A 14227-nucleotide genomic window follows, 5' to 3' on the forward strand; every position below is an offset into this window, starting at 1 on the left:
GAATATCTGGAAGGAGTTTTCCAAGATGCCATACTGCCACGCACAGACAACTCTGAACCGTGAGCCAGGGCCTGGGTTCCCTTTTCTCCTACAGCCAACAGTTCCTTCCTCGAAATGTGCTTTCTTGGGCTCTGACCATGATGTCTGTCATTCTTTCCACCTAATCATGAAAGCACGGGTCTTTCTTCCTTACAAACACCGTCCATAACTCTCCTCCTCCACGGAATTCCCCGAGTTAAATCCATCCTGCACAGCTTTCTCTAGATGCCCCCAGACTCCACAGTCTCAAACAGCCCCTCCTAGGAGACGTACTCGTTTCCAATGTTGTTACATACACACGCGTCCTGCACACTGAAGTCTGCTTCCTTTTGATTCTCCTGTAATGCCGAATCCAGTGCTATACACGTAATGACAGTGACAAGCGGCTGGGTACAAACACGAGCAAAAACAGCTCCACCGCTGCTCCTGCCCAGACAGGAGAATGGGCTGTGCGTCTTTCACCGAACAAAGCTTTTAGCACTAGGCCTGGGTGATCTGGACAATACACAGAGCAGACCAAGTCCAGGGCTATCGACAGCCACCACAGCGGACACGCTGAGGTAAGGCTTCCGACGTGCGGGACAACACACAGTTACCCGAACACCTGCCGCCTCTCCCTCTGGCCTCCCTCCAGAGCGCTCTCCTCGGGACTGGCAGGTGAGCGTCTAGCAAAGAAAACCTGGCTGCATCACCCCCTCCAGCTTAAGGGCTGTCTCCGAACTCCCGCAACCGCGGTCACCACCTCCCTGCTAAGGCTGAGCCTGGCGGTCCGCTCTCCACGCTCAGGCCCTGGCGAGGCCCTCCCCGCTGCCCAGGCGTCGCTCGTGGCCCCCTCGGCTGTAGCTCCGTCGCTCTGCCCAGCCCGAGGGGAGGCCCCCGCACAGGGACCAGTAGCTGGGGTGGGGGCGGGGCTGTCCGGCTGTGACACCGTGCGGGCCGGTTCCCTGAGGGACACGGGGCTGCCCGGGCCCCAACAGCAGGCTGAGGCGCCTGCGAAGTCGGAGGTCTGCTCTGAGGACGTGCGAGGAGGAGCTCTACGTGTGGGTGCGCGCGCGCGCACGTGTGTATGTGCGTGTGCGTGCGCGTGCGTACGCGGCACCGAGAGCCAGCGTGCAGGCCGGGCGAGGCCGAGGCCGGCGCGGCCCCAGGTGCCCAGGCTAAGGAGCCCCACTCTATCTGAAGGACCTGGAAGCTTTCCCTTTGTAAAAGGCCTTCAGGCTCAGGTGTGGAAGCCGAGCCGGGTCTATGACACAAAAAGCTTTCCCTTTGTAAAAGGCCCTCAGGCTCAGGTGTGGAAACCGAAGGGCCGGCCCACAGGAAGGCTTTTCTGGTTGTCTAGACAGGAGGTCAAGACGCGGAAGCGGAGGTGCGTGGGCGGGGGTGTGTCTCTGGGAATGCGGGCACCCGCAGATGGCGGATGGTGGGACAAGTCACCAATGTGACAGGGAAAACGGGTAGAAATAAGCCCAACTGTGAAGGGGCTGCGGCTGCGGCACCCAGGTGGCGATTCCACACGAACGAGGCGAGGAGTCGTAACTCATGCATCTCCCCCCCCTCCACGGCTGCTTTATCTGTATCACACTAAGCAGTAGCTGAAACCCCATAGCGGCATGCCTTTCCATCACAGCAGTGTGGTACTGGCGTAAGGACAGACATGCAGAAAGACTGATGGAACAGAATAAGAGCCAAGACCACTCAATGGGAAAAAAACAGTCTTCAACCAATGACGCTGGGACAGCTGGATAACCACGTGCAAAAGAATAAAATGGGGGGGAGGGAATCCCTACCTAACACATAAACAAAAATTAACTCCAAACGGATCAATGACCAGTCATATTCACGACCTAAATATAAGAACTAAAACCATAGAACTCTTAAGAGAATACAGAGGTCAATCTTCATGACCTTGGATTTGACAGTGGTTTCTTAGCTATAACACCAGAAGCACAAGCAACAAAAGAAAAAACATAAATTGCACTTAATAAAAATGTAAAACTTTTGTGCATCAAAAAGACACTTTTTATTAAGAAAGTGAAAAGACAATCCATGGAATGGGGGAAAATATCTGCAAGTTTTGTAATAAGGGTCTAGTACCCAGAATATACAGGCAATATCAGAGATACTGGAGAAATTCCAGGTCCTGCTCCAGACCACTGCAATAAAGCAAACATCACGATAAAGCTAGTCACATGAAGTGTTTGGTTTCCTAGGGCATATAAAAGTTATGTTTACACTCTACTGTAGTCTATTAAGTGTGCAATAGCATTACGTCTAAAAAACTGTACATACCTTAATTAAAAAATACTTTATTGCTAAAAAATGCCAACCATCATCTGACAACACAGGGTTGTCACAAACCTTCAATTTATAAAAAAAACAGTATCTGTAAAGTACAACAAAGTGAAGCGCAATAAAACAAGGTATGCCTGCGTTAAGAACTCCAACAACAGAAAGACAAACACCCATTTAAAAAACTGGCAAAGGGGGCTTCCCAGGTGGCGCAGTGTTAAGAATCCCGGAATCCCCCTGCCAATGCAGGGGACAGGGGTTTGAGCCCTGGTCCGAGAAGATCCCACATGCTGTGGAGCAACTAAGCCCGTGCGTCACAACTACTGAGCCTGCGCTCTAGAGACCGTGGGCCACAACTACTGAAGCCTGCGCGCCCAGAGCCCATGTCTGCAGCAAGAGAAGCCACCGCAATGAGAAGCCCGCGCACCGCAACGAAGCGTAGCCCCCACTTGCCACAACTAGAGAAAGCCCGTGCGCAGCACCAAAGACCCAATGCATCCGGGGGGAAAAAAAAAACCTGGCAAAGAACTTGAACAGACATTTTTCTGAAGATATACAAATGGCCAATAAGCACATGAAAAGATGCTCAAGATCTTTAGCCATTAGGCAAATGCAAATGAAAACCACGATGACATAACACTTCACACCCACTAGGGTGGCTATAATTTTAAAAAAAAGAAAAAAAGGAAAACAAGTGTTAGGGAGGATGTGGAGAAATTGGAAACACGAGTGCACACAGCACTCACCAAAAGCAAACTGCTGGAGGGCAGGGGCCCTGCTGTGTCCCGTGCTGAATCCCCAGCACCTGCGATGGCGCTCAGCACATAGTAGGACCTCAGAACGTACCTGCTCGATGACTATGAGTGAGTGAATCTACTGAAGGGAAGCCTGCAACGTGAAAGAGAACGGCCATTCAGCCGGCCAGTCGGGGCAATGGACTTTCCGTCCTAGAACCACAGCCCAGTTTGTCCGTAACCTCGTGGAGAAGGCCCCAGAGCTGGTCGACACTGCTGTGACTTACTTGAAGCCTCAACTGGCCATACTTTGGCACTATGCCAAGGTTGAGCTGGTCCCTCCAACCCCTGCTGAGATCCCTACAGCTATTCAGAGCTGGAAAAAAATTTGTCAATGGTGCTCAAACAGGTAGCTTCAAACAGCTCACAGTTAAGGAAGCTCTGCTGAATGGTTTGGTGGCCACTGAGGTGTGGACGTGGTTTCATGCCGGTGGGATCACAGGCAAGCGTGGCATCATTGGCTGTGATGTTTGAAGACCAATCTTTCACATGTGATTATATTTGCTTTATTATTTCGGTGTTCTGGGACCATGTGTGAGCAGACTGGTTTTTGAATAAAATAAGGCAATGTGTCAAAAAAAAAAAGGAATGAAGGAAGCAAGGAAGGAGGGAATGAAGTCAGGGAGGGAGGGAGGGAGGAAAGAAAGGAAAGGAAGGAAGGGAGGGAGGGAGGGAGAAGGAGAAAGGCCAGATGAGGGGAGGAAGATGACTCTGAGAGAGAATTTCCCTCCCACTACAGAGCCCATCCTCTCTCTGACCACACACACTGTACTGCTTCCTGTGCGATCTGGAGCAAACCAGAAGAGTCCAGAGGGGTTTGCTCTGTGATGCAGGGCTCAGAGTGGATCAAGTGAAATGGGGTAGTACAGACTTCGCACTATTTTCTTTTTTAAACCATGTGTGTTCTGACCGCCCCCCTCACCCCCCACCCCCGTAAAGATAGATGTTTAAAAAGAAAGACGAAAAGCAGGCAAGGTGGCTGTCTCCCTGGGGCCTCTCTGGGTCCACTCCTGTGGGGACTGGTGTGGCCTCTGTGTTTCCGGTGTGGGTCTTTAGAACGTAGGCGGGTCCTGGACCAAGTGGTAAGCAGGGCCTCCTTCCCACCTCACCACCAAAGCCCCTTCTCACCTGCCTCTTTACCCTATTTTGCCCATTTCCTTCTCTTTTGCCAATTTATATGTCTTCTTTTCTCTTAAATTTAATCTTAAATTTGATATTTTATATTAAGAAGAGTGATAGCTAACAAAGTTAAGTTCAGTGCGCTCACATTAGAGTTATTTTGGAAGGTACTGCTAGGGTCTAAGGCAGCTCTGTCCAGTAGAACTTTCTGCGAAGTGGGAAATGCTCCCTGTCTGCTGTCCAGCAGGGGAGCCATTGGCCACGTGTGGCCACTGCGCACTTGAAATGTGGCTAGCGTGACCAAGGAACTGAATTTCTCAATCTAATGTATTTTTCATTAACTTAGACAGCCACGTGTGGCTAAAGGCTAACTAATCTCTCGGATGGCACAGGTCCAGCACCTCAGAGCCGCCAGGTACCCACTGTGCAAAACCAGCTTTAGGTCGGAGCGAACGCCCCTTTAGAGCCATGCTCGAGTTCATCTTTAAAAAACACTTACGATAAAGGAAACTGCAAAGTCTTCCAGCTAACAAAGCTTTTCTTCCTCCCTCCCTCGGAGAGTTAAATTTCTAGGCCGGTTCTCTCACTCCCCCAGGTGGAGAACACGAAGATGACTCTGTCACCGGCATTTGGGAAGCAGCCTCTCCCAGCATCGGCTGTTCTCAAACCTGAGGGAGAAGCAGGGCCCGGCGAGTCTCCGCTCCACACGACAGACAGACAGCAAGATGCAAGGCTGTTACCAAAATGCTGGGCCAAACCAGACGGCGTCACTCGCTGACCTGGGCAGGTGCCCAGCATTCAAGGAAACACAGAAGACTTTCTCGAGTTGCGATCTGTCAGAGGGGTTTTCCCTGTGACTTAGGAAAGTATCCCCGTGACACGCTGGTGCAGACTGACTCTCCCAGCCCCCCGCACGCAGGTGGAAACCTCGCAACCACTGTGGGGCAGGGCTCCAGGCTTGCATTCGCTCGGAGCTGCTTCCGTGAACTGGAACACTTTCCATTTCACATAGGTCGCCTGAAGGACTCTTTCTAGAATTACACATCATGTAACGGAGCTTTTATTTAAGAGGGACAGGGATGCTGACTGATCTTATCTGCCAGCTTTACCTGCTACACACACGCCACATCCAACGCGCACGCAGGAACTCCACAATTTAATGGCGATCCTGTGTTTGCTTAGATGCTTTCAAACATCTGATTTCCTCACCCAAAGCTCCAGGTGGCTCTTTACAAGAATGTGGTCCATCTTGTCCCATCTATTCAGCGGCCGCAAGTGTGACTGACTGGTGGGGGCCAAGTTACTCCCAAGTCCCCTGAATGTCCAAGCTCAACAGATGTGATACTTCACAAGTAACAGAAAACAGTGCTTCACGAGTAAGGACAATAGCATGCTCTTTATCTTACCAGTGCTTGCACAGGACGAGAGATGCTCAAAACGAACCTTTCTCGCTATGTATGTGTGTATATATATATATACACACACACACATATATTTCTGTGTGTGAACATACACACACAACTTATAAATATGTATTATGTTCTGCTGAGAAATACTCCCAAAATAAAATTAAAATAGGAAAGACAGGGACTTCCCTGGTGGTCCAGTCATTAAGAATCCACCTTCCAGTGCAGGAGATGCAGGTTTGATCCCTGGTCGGGGAACTGAGATCCCTCATGCCACGGAGCAACTAAGCCCGTGCGCTCTGGACCCGCGGGCCACAACTAGAGAGCCCACAGGCCACAGCTAAGACCTGATGCAGCCAAATAATAAATAAATATTTTTTTTAAAAAGATAAAGTACCAAAGATCATATGGAAACCTTGTATTTACATGGAAACCCTATTTTGAAATGCTTTAATTAGAATAAGGTCTCATGACACTATGCTTTTTTTTTTTTTTTTTTTTTTTTTTTTTTTTGTGGTACACGGGCCTCTCACTGTTGTGGCCTCTCCGTTGCGGAGCACAGGCTCTGGACGCGCAGGCTCAGCGGCCATGGCTCACGGGCCCAGCCGCTCCGTGGCATGTGGGATCTTCCCGGACCGGGGCACGAACCCGTGTCCCCTGCATCGGCAGGCGGACTCTCAACCACTGCGCCACCAGGGAAGCCCGACACTATGCTTTTTACCACTGACCTCTGGTGGTATGTAAAAGCAAACAAAAAACAAAAATAAAATACAGTTGACCCTTAACCAGCATAGGTTTGAACTGCACGGGCCCACTGAGGCATGGCTTTTTTTCAGTAAATACGTAGTACAGTACTACATGGTCCGAGGTTAGTTGAATCCCTGGATGTAGAACCACAGATATGGAGGAACCATGGATATGAGGGACCAACTCTTAAGTTATACTGGGATTTTTGACTGTGCAAACGGTTGGCACCCCTAACCCCCATGTTATCCAAGGGTCAACTGTACTCTTCTTAAAATTTTACAAAAAAAATTAGAAACATTAGGAAAAGACCTAATACTATAATCTTCTGCTTTGGTATAATGCTAGTTATTTGAAACAAATTACACTGAATGAAAATTTTGCATTAAAATTCCCTTAGAGGATCAAAGAGGTGATTAAAGCAATAAGGCTCTTAACGAGAGATTTTTTTTTCTTTCAAATTTACAGTATCAGAAAAAAACCAGCAAGGTGATTGATTGACTTGAAGCTCTCCTTCTTCCTGAGCACTTTCAAAATCCACCAACAAATACCTCTTGACACCAGGCCCTAATATGTACGGCATATTAGTGCAAAGACGAATCAAGTTAAAGTGCTGTCCTCAAGGTCTCAGTCTAGGTAGGGAGGCAAATCACAGGTAAATAAAAGTTGTCCAAGGCACTATACATAATAAATAATTGGTGCAGCAAATAATTGCTATTCAAACTGAAAATATGGAAAAAATACGCTCCAAGATGGCGATTAAAACCTTCCTCTAAATTTTAGAAAAAATGAACTTGGGTTGGAGCTAAAGAGATGGAAGTATTCAGATAAGCAAGAAAGAGAATGGGAAAAAGTATTCTACAACAGTTCTCAAAGTGGGGTCCCTTAGGCCCCTTCTGGGATCCGCTATTTTTATGATAACACTAAGACACGCTGTGCCTTTATAACCATCGTCATGTTGATTTTTCACAGGCTACCAGACATGTGGTATCAAAACAGACTGAATGCAGGCGCATACTTGAGAGGCCAGCTGTCTTTTATTAAGCCAGACATTAAGGAGATTTGCAAAAATATAGAGCAATGCCATTTTTTCAGTGAACTTTTTTGTAAATAGTTTTCTCATAAAAAGACTCTATTTATGTTAATGTGTAATGGGTGTGTTATTAGGTGAATTAATGCATATTTAAAAATTTTCAATTTTAGTGTCTAATATGAAAAACACCAGAAAGCTACAGCCCACCTAGATCAGAGCTCTTTGGGACCCTCATGAATCCTGATGTCCCTTTTGTTTGAGCAGCACTGCTCTTCTCACGAACACGTGCCAGGCAAGATTCGCAAGCAAACGTACGTGTTCCGTGGAGGGATCTTTCTAGAGCAGTGGTTGCAACACGGGGCCATTCTGCCCTCCAGGAGACACCGGGCAACGTCGAGAGGCACTTCTGGTTGTCACCACTGGAGGGGTGGGGAGCTACTGGCATCTAGAGGGGCTGACCAAGGATGCTGGGCGACACGCACAGGACCACAGGGCAGCCCCACAGGGACACCCGGCCATGGTGCTGAGGGTGGGCTGCCACTCAAGGGCAGCGGTGTCACCCGTGGGAGACAATCAGGGCCTACCAAGCATCCAGCTTGTAGTGCAGGGCAGGGGTGGGTGCCAAAGAGGGGGCGGCTCAGGGAAGCCTCACTCCCACGAGGACAGTGAGCTCACGGCACCTCCGGACCCCAAGTCCTTCCAGTCAGCAGCTGGCTGTCCTCTCTGCAGAGCCATCCTTACTGAACACCGTGGCTCTAAGCAAAGATGACGCGGACTGACTGGAAGAATGGCAATTAAAAGCAGGGAACTCCCGTTTCCTATAAAATAATTTGTAACAATTTCAAAAGAGTGTTTTTTTTTTTTTTTTGGCTGCATGGCATGCGGGATCTTAGCTCCCCGACCAGGGATCGAACCTGTACCCCCGGCAGTGGAAGCGTAGAGTGAACCGCTGGACCGCCAGGGAAATCCCATCAAAAAAGTTTTTAAAGTACTATTCCTTTGAGTCCTCTCTGCGTTTCACCGGAGTCTAGTTTAGGGTTGTATTGGAAAAAGTCAGGAAAAGAACGATGGAAAAAGCGGCATGGGAGGCCCCCAGTGAGAGCCTGAGCTCAGAATTCAGCCTCCAGACAGAGGCTTTCGGTGTTTGGGGACAGGAGTCGGGGACTCTCTTCTCGGGAGGGGACAGTCATGGCCGCCTCCCCAGAAAACCCACAGAGCAACACAACTACTTCCTCGTCCTCCTCCAACTCACTCAGCTTAAAACGCCTGCTACAGAGTCACGTGACTGGAGAGTCAAAAAATGTTTCGTGGAAAGGTGTCGTTCATAAAAACGTTATTCCCATTAACATGTAACGGGTGTTACTGTTATTACTAGATGGATTAACAAGTATTTCTAAAATTTCAGTTTAAATTTCTAAGACACAACTCCACCACCGACACCGAGGAGCCCCCAGCAAGCCTGGCTCCCTGTCTCCGGAACCCTGGGGGCAAGGGGCAGGGGAATGTAAACGGATAGGTCATAAAGAGAAAGAAAAGTTATTACTAACGGTGGAAGGGGTCAAAATAAGCTAAGTTGGAGAGAGGACTGTTCAGCTTTCCCTTTCAGCGACAGATATTACGTAAGAGTTGCTGTAGAGACTTTCAAACAAAACTAAGCTGAAGCAGGATAAGTAAGATACACAACTGGAGAACAACAATCGAACGACCTTTAATGTGCTTACAACGAATCACTTTACAAAAAGCACGAACACTTTTTAAAACGTAACTTTGGACACAGTACACAAATTAAAATAACGGTATCAAAAACCACAGTTGCATGGTCTGATCCTCTAAAATGCACTTTAGGAATCTCTGAGCAATTTACTAGGATTCGAAATGTTCATCCAATGAGCCTAGCTACGTTTCTACAGATTTGAATGCTGCACTGAGAACAGCTGCTCAAAGATGAGTTCCCTCTGTCAATCTCCACAGTTTTCTAAGGTCAAGTTACCTGGGAGCCCATTTGCATCCTCACTCCTTCAAAGTGTGCTATGACATAAACCAGCAGGATGTATTGGGCAGAAACAGATTCCCAGGACACATATGGATAAGCAAGTAGTTATACAATTTAACAATGACTTTGAAAGAGAAAAAAAGCAAAGAAAGATGTTCCAATACACATCGTTCAAGGAACAGGAGTTTCTACCAAAAGACAAAAGTTGCGCAGCAGCAGTTATGACTTTTAACGGTATTGTGACATGGGAAGACATATCCTGCCTGATATCTTGCAGGGAAAACTTTCAAGAAAGGTCACGCCTAATCTATCCCATATACTTAAAATGGCCAAACGTGAAACTCACCAAGTCGTTTTAGGGAAGAGGAAACAGGGCCACAGAAGTTAGGGGCCATCGTTTATGGCCATCAGGAGTCAGCATTTTATTCACTAAGCCCCTGGCTGAAGCACTCTATCCTTTACTGCAGGACTTCTTGCTAAAAACCCACGCCATCAAAGTCCCCCTGTTCTAACCACAAAGTGGTCTGCAATGTTAGCCACCTGCTCCTTTGATTTCCTTGAGGCCAGATTATCACTGGCCGGGACTTCTGTATAAGGACCTTCCCCACACTTGAAGTGGTGTAGTATTTAAGTCAACTGCAGGCCAAGTTCTTTAATGTTTTCTCTGTGGGGATTACTCCTCTGCCCCGGATGAGCACCTGCTCTGCACCTCTCAGGCTGGCTAGCCCTGGATGTGCTAACTGTCCTAACAGAGGGACGTCCACAGGGTAACCTGAGCCAACGCTGACTGTGAAGGTGACGTGACATCAGAAAGGTTTGAAAAGCAGTGTGGGAACTGCAGACCTATGTGAACGGTTCAGGTTAAAATATTCGAGTTCAGAGTAGTATCAGCAGACAGGAGAGGAAGAGAGTGTGTGTAATGGTCTAGTTCACCTGCGTAAGTCCATCATACTTGGTAAGGGGGTGGGACTAGAAATGAAGAACAGAGAGGAACACTGAGGTAAGAGAGACAACAATGGAAAAGCAATGGTCAACTGCAAGTTCAGAGGAACGGAAGTGCCTCAATTTGTGAGCCTGCAAAATATACACAGTGATCTGCCAACTGCCATGTTAATATGCCATGTTGCCTCTGGGATCCTTAGGAGGAAGTAGTGAAGGGCCCAACATTTCAGTATTTTTCAGTGGTAATTTCAAGCTCTGTAGCTCCAGCTCTTAGACAGTAGCGCTAGAAAAAATACAAAAAGACAAGTGGGGCATCACACTCAAGACACTGCAGGCCACACCTCAAGAATCTTAAGCAACTGACCGTCTAAGAACCCAATCCACCTTAAACACACATTTTACTTATCAGTGGCTTTGGTATCTTTGAGTTACTGAGAGGTTTTCTTCAGATTCAAACTTAACATTTTCCCATCCTTACAGCCAGGTTCTTTCCACTAAAACAGGAATAAATGAAACATACACTCTGATTTTTGTGTGTGTGTGACATGAACAGTGAGAGACAGGTATGTGAGCAAGAAAGGTCTGGGGGAGCACTAGGAAGTCTAAGCAGTTTTAAGGCAAGATCAATAAACCAAAAAAGGGAAAAGAAAAGGCATACACCCTTGAGCAGCAACTAAATTTCATTTAAATCAATTTAGTCAGAAGAGTGACAGGGAAGTAATCAAGTCAGATGCAAGAATGCCACAGGAAAACTTGACTGCCTGCTATAAAGAAAGGGCAGGGAAAGACTGGCAGGGAAAGACTGGTTCCTTAAATTGAAATTTAAGGAACCTTTCGGATTTCTGTTTTTTGATTTGGGGAGGGCAACAGATTTGCTGGAATAAACCACCTCCTGAAGAGGAGGGAGGCTTAGAATGTACCAAATAATAAGGAAAAGATAACCTGGGGCTTAAAAAAAAAAAAAAAGAAAAAAAGGCTACTGCAGATAATGGTCTGTTAACTTATTTGCCAGACAGAATTGAACTCTATTCTAATTTGGCTTATAGGAAAGGGTCTGACACTTGTAAATGACTGTCATCTGTGATAAGACTAAGGACTTCAACAATCCAGCTCTGGAGAACTATGACACCAAACTAAGCAGCTTCTCTGCTACCAGTGATTCAAAAGGGCCTTTTAGCTCTGCCGGGGTCCACGCACCTCCTGGACCCGTAGCCCAGGGTGCTCCAGTTCAACAGCTAGTCACAGGGAAGAAAAGGCAAAGCCAAGTGCTGGCTCTGCAAATGCTATCAAAGCACCATCCCACCAGGTAGACACAATCCTCACGGAGCGTCCCAGCTGTTTCCTCAATGAGCCCAAAGGCAAGAAGCAAAAGTGGTCAGAATAGGGCTTGAGTCCACTTGCTGATGCAGGGGACGCGGGTTCATGCCCCGGTCCGGGAAGATCCCACATGCCGCGGAGCGGCTGGGCCCGTGAGCCATGGCCGCTGAGCCTGCGCTTCCGGAGCCTGTGCTCCGCAACGGGAGAGGCCATAGCAGTGAGAGGCCCGCGTACCGCAAAAAAAAAAAAGAAAAAAAAAAAAAAGTGGTCAGAATTGGCCACTGCAGACAAAGAAAAAAAATGTGAAAGACGATAGAACATTGCACAAAAATAGCAAAACTAGATAAACCAAAATATACCAACACTGTTGGGTAAAGAGGCTAAGGGGATCAGACATCAACAGAGAAAAGCACAGGGCACGAGCAGCAGAGACGGCATCCAGGAAAGCAAGGGAGACACAGGAGAAAGAGGTTGAGCTGCTGAGAGACAGACCCGGCCCCTTGTAAAGGAAGAGGGAGGATGGGAAAACTTATACGAACTTGAACAACTCCGGTATGAGAGACTCCCTGAAACCAGTCTCCACAGGAGGGCTGCTAGATTTGAGATTGGGGGGTGGGGGATGAACTTAAAAATACTAGCAGCACAGATACGCACAACTTTCATTATAATATTCATATTTCCCCAAAGGCGAATAATACAAACCCAAATAACGACAATGGAGGATTATGAAAGACACTAGAAAAAAATCTCATACAGGGAAACATTTTAGAAGACCCTAGGTGTTCTCACCCTCATTTTTTCTACCCTAAGTTAAAAGGTGTTCATGAAAAAACGGAAAGTGAATATTTAAGAATAGTTACCTCTGACTCTATTATGTCTTGTCCTTCTTTTGAACTTTTTCCACTTTTCCCTGCTTTTGGTGATTCCTGGGAAACATAAAGCAGAATCAATTAGGCTTCTCAGTTTTTAGACTGCTAAACATCAGATAAACCAAAATGCAGTTTTACAAATAGTTATACAATTTAACAATGACTTTTGATAGTTTTAATCAATACCATCAAGAAATTCTACATCACATGGTTTAGAGATACAATATTGTGATGCGACACCCACCCACCCAAATTCAGGTTCTCCTTGTTTTCTTCGTCTGCATTAATCTGGCACTGACAAATTTAAGCAGGAACAGGTAAACCCACATTTATACAGCGCTCTCAGCATCTTGAAAGATCCACACCACATCCCTTTTTTTCCTTCCCACCCTAAACCCTGGGAGCGAGGATTTCTGGGGTGATTCTGAAACGCTACAGAGCTCCACCTGAAGCAAAAACATACCCCCCCCCCAAATGCAAACGCAGCACACTCACATGCATCGCCGCCGCCGCCACCCAGGATAATAATAGTATTTCAGAACCCCAGAGCGTCCCTCCGGAAGGCAGACGATTCCTCCTAAGCCTTAAGCGGGGTCCGTTCGTTGCCCATCTCCCCGGCCGGGGGTCCCTGATAGGCGTCTGCACCCTCACCCCTGGAGCCCCTGCCCAGGCGTCTGCGAGGCTGGGTCAACCACCTGCGCGGCCCCACCTGCCCCCTCACGCCCACCACGCGCGCTGCCCTGGGGCGGGCACCCACGCCGCCCCCCACCTCGGCCGTCACCAGGGCCATCAGGACCCCCGTCCCGGCCTGGGCTCCGCGGCCCCGGCGCGACCCGCCACCCCCCGCCCCCACCCCGGGAGCGGGCAGAGGGCGCCCCCGCGCTCGCAGGACCCCTGAGCCCCGCCGGGCCCCGCTCCCGGGCAGTTCCCCGCCGCCCTCCGCGCGGTCCCTTGCCCTCCCCGCCCGGCCCGTCCAGCGGCCCGGGACCCGACTCACTTTCTCCTTCTTGTTTTTATTCGGCATGGCTGGTGCGGACCACCGCCGCCGCTCCCGCCGCCTGCCCCCCGCAGCAGCAGCTCCCCCGCCCCGGCCGTCGCGCCCCCCCGGCCGCCGCCGCCGCCGCCCGGGGACTGAGTCGTTCGCTCGCTCACGGTCCCCCTTTCCCAGGCTTCCAGAGGCGGCGGCAGCGGCGGCGGCGGCGGCGGCGGCGGCGGCGGCGGCGGCGGCGGCGGCGGCGGCGGCGGCGGCGGCGGCGGCGGCGGCGGCGGCGGCGGCGGCGGCGTCTCTCCGCCCCTCCCCCGAGCCGGCCCTCCTCTCCCCCTCCCCCCTTCACCCCCAGCCCTCTGCCCCGCCCCTCCCCTAGCCCGCGGTCCCGCCCCTGCACCGCCCGCACCACCCCCGCGCCGGCCCCGCCCCACCACCCTCCAGGCGCCCCGCCATTGGCCGAGGCGCCCTCACGTGCCCTAACGCTCTCCTGTATCCCCGCCCCTGCGCGGCCTCGATCTCCCCCGCCGCGCTCCGGCAGCAGTCGGTCTCAGCCGGGGCGGCGGCGGCGGCGGCGGCCGGGTGCGCCAAGCTGAGTTGGGGGAGGGAGCCTGGAGCTGCAAACTGAGGCGACAGACCGGGGACCGCTGTGGAGGTTCGGGACGGAGAGAGCAGGGGGCAAGTGAGGCGTGGAACA

The 14227-nt window shown here is 49.8% G+C and overlaps 1 protein-coding gene across 7 annotated transcripts in view; it reads right to left on the reverse strand.

Moving 5' to 3' along the window:
• PPP2R5C (protein phosphatase 2 regulatory subunit B'gamma) overlaps positions 1–13655 on the reverse strand; it is a 140730-nt gene extending 127075 nt beyond the window's left edge. For 4 of the 7 annotated variants that reach the window (XM_059058241.2, XM_059058243.2, XM_059058242.2 and 1 more), the window contains exons 1-2: positions 13543–13655; positions 12537–12602 (exon numbers count right to left, since the gene is read on the reverse strand). In XM_059058241.2, coding sequence (XP_058914224.1) covers positions 12537–12602; positions 13543–13569 — 93 coding nt within the window. In that variant the 5' untranslated portion in view covers positions 13570–13655. Of the gene's footprint in view, positions 1–12536; positions 12603–13040; positions 13246–13542 lie in introns of those variants that run through there. The other 3 variants (XM_067027731.1, XM_067027734.1, XM_067027728.1) reach the window with 3 other exon arrangements.
• Between the last annotated feature and the right edge of the window lie 572 nt (positions 13656–14227).

This window comes from Kogia breviceps, chromosome 3, assembly GCF_026419965.1.
Source record: "Kogia breviceps isolate mKogBre1 chromosome 3, mKogBre1 haplotype 1, whole genome shotgun sequence".
Classification (NCBI taxonomy): Eukaryota; Metazoa; Chordata; class Mammalia; order Artiodactyla; family Physeteridae; genus Kogia; species Kogia breviceps.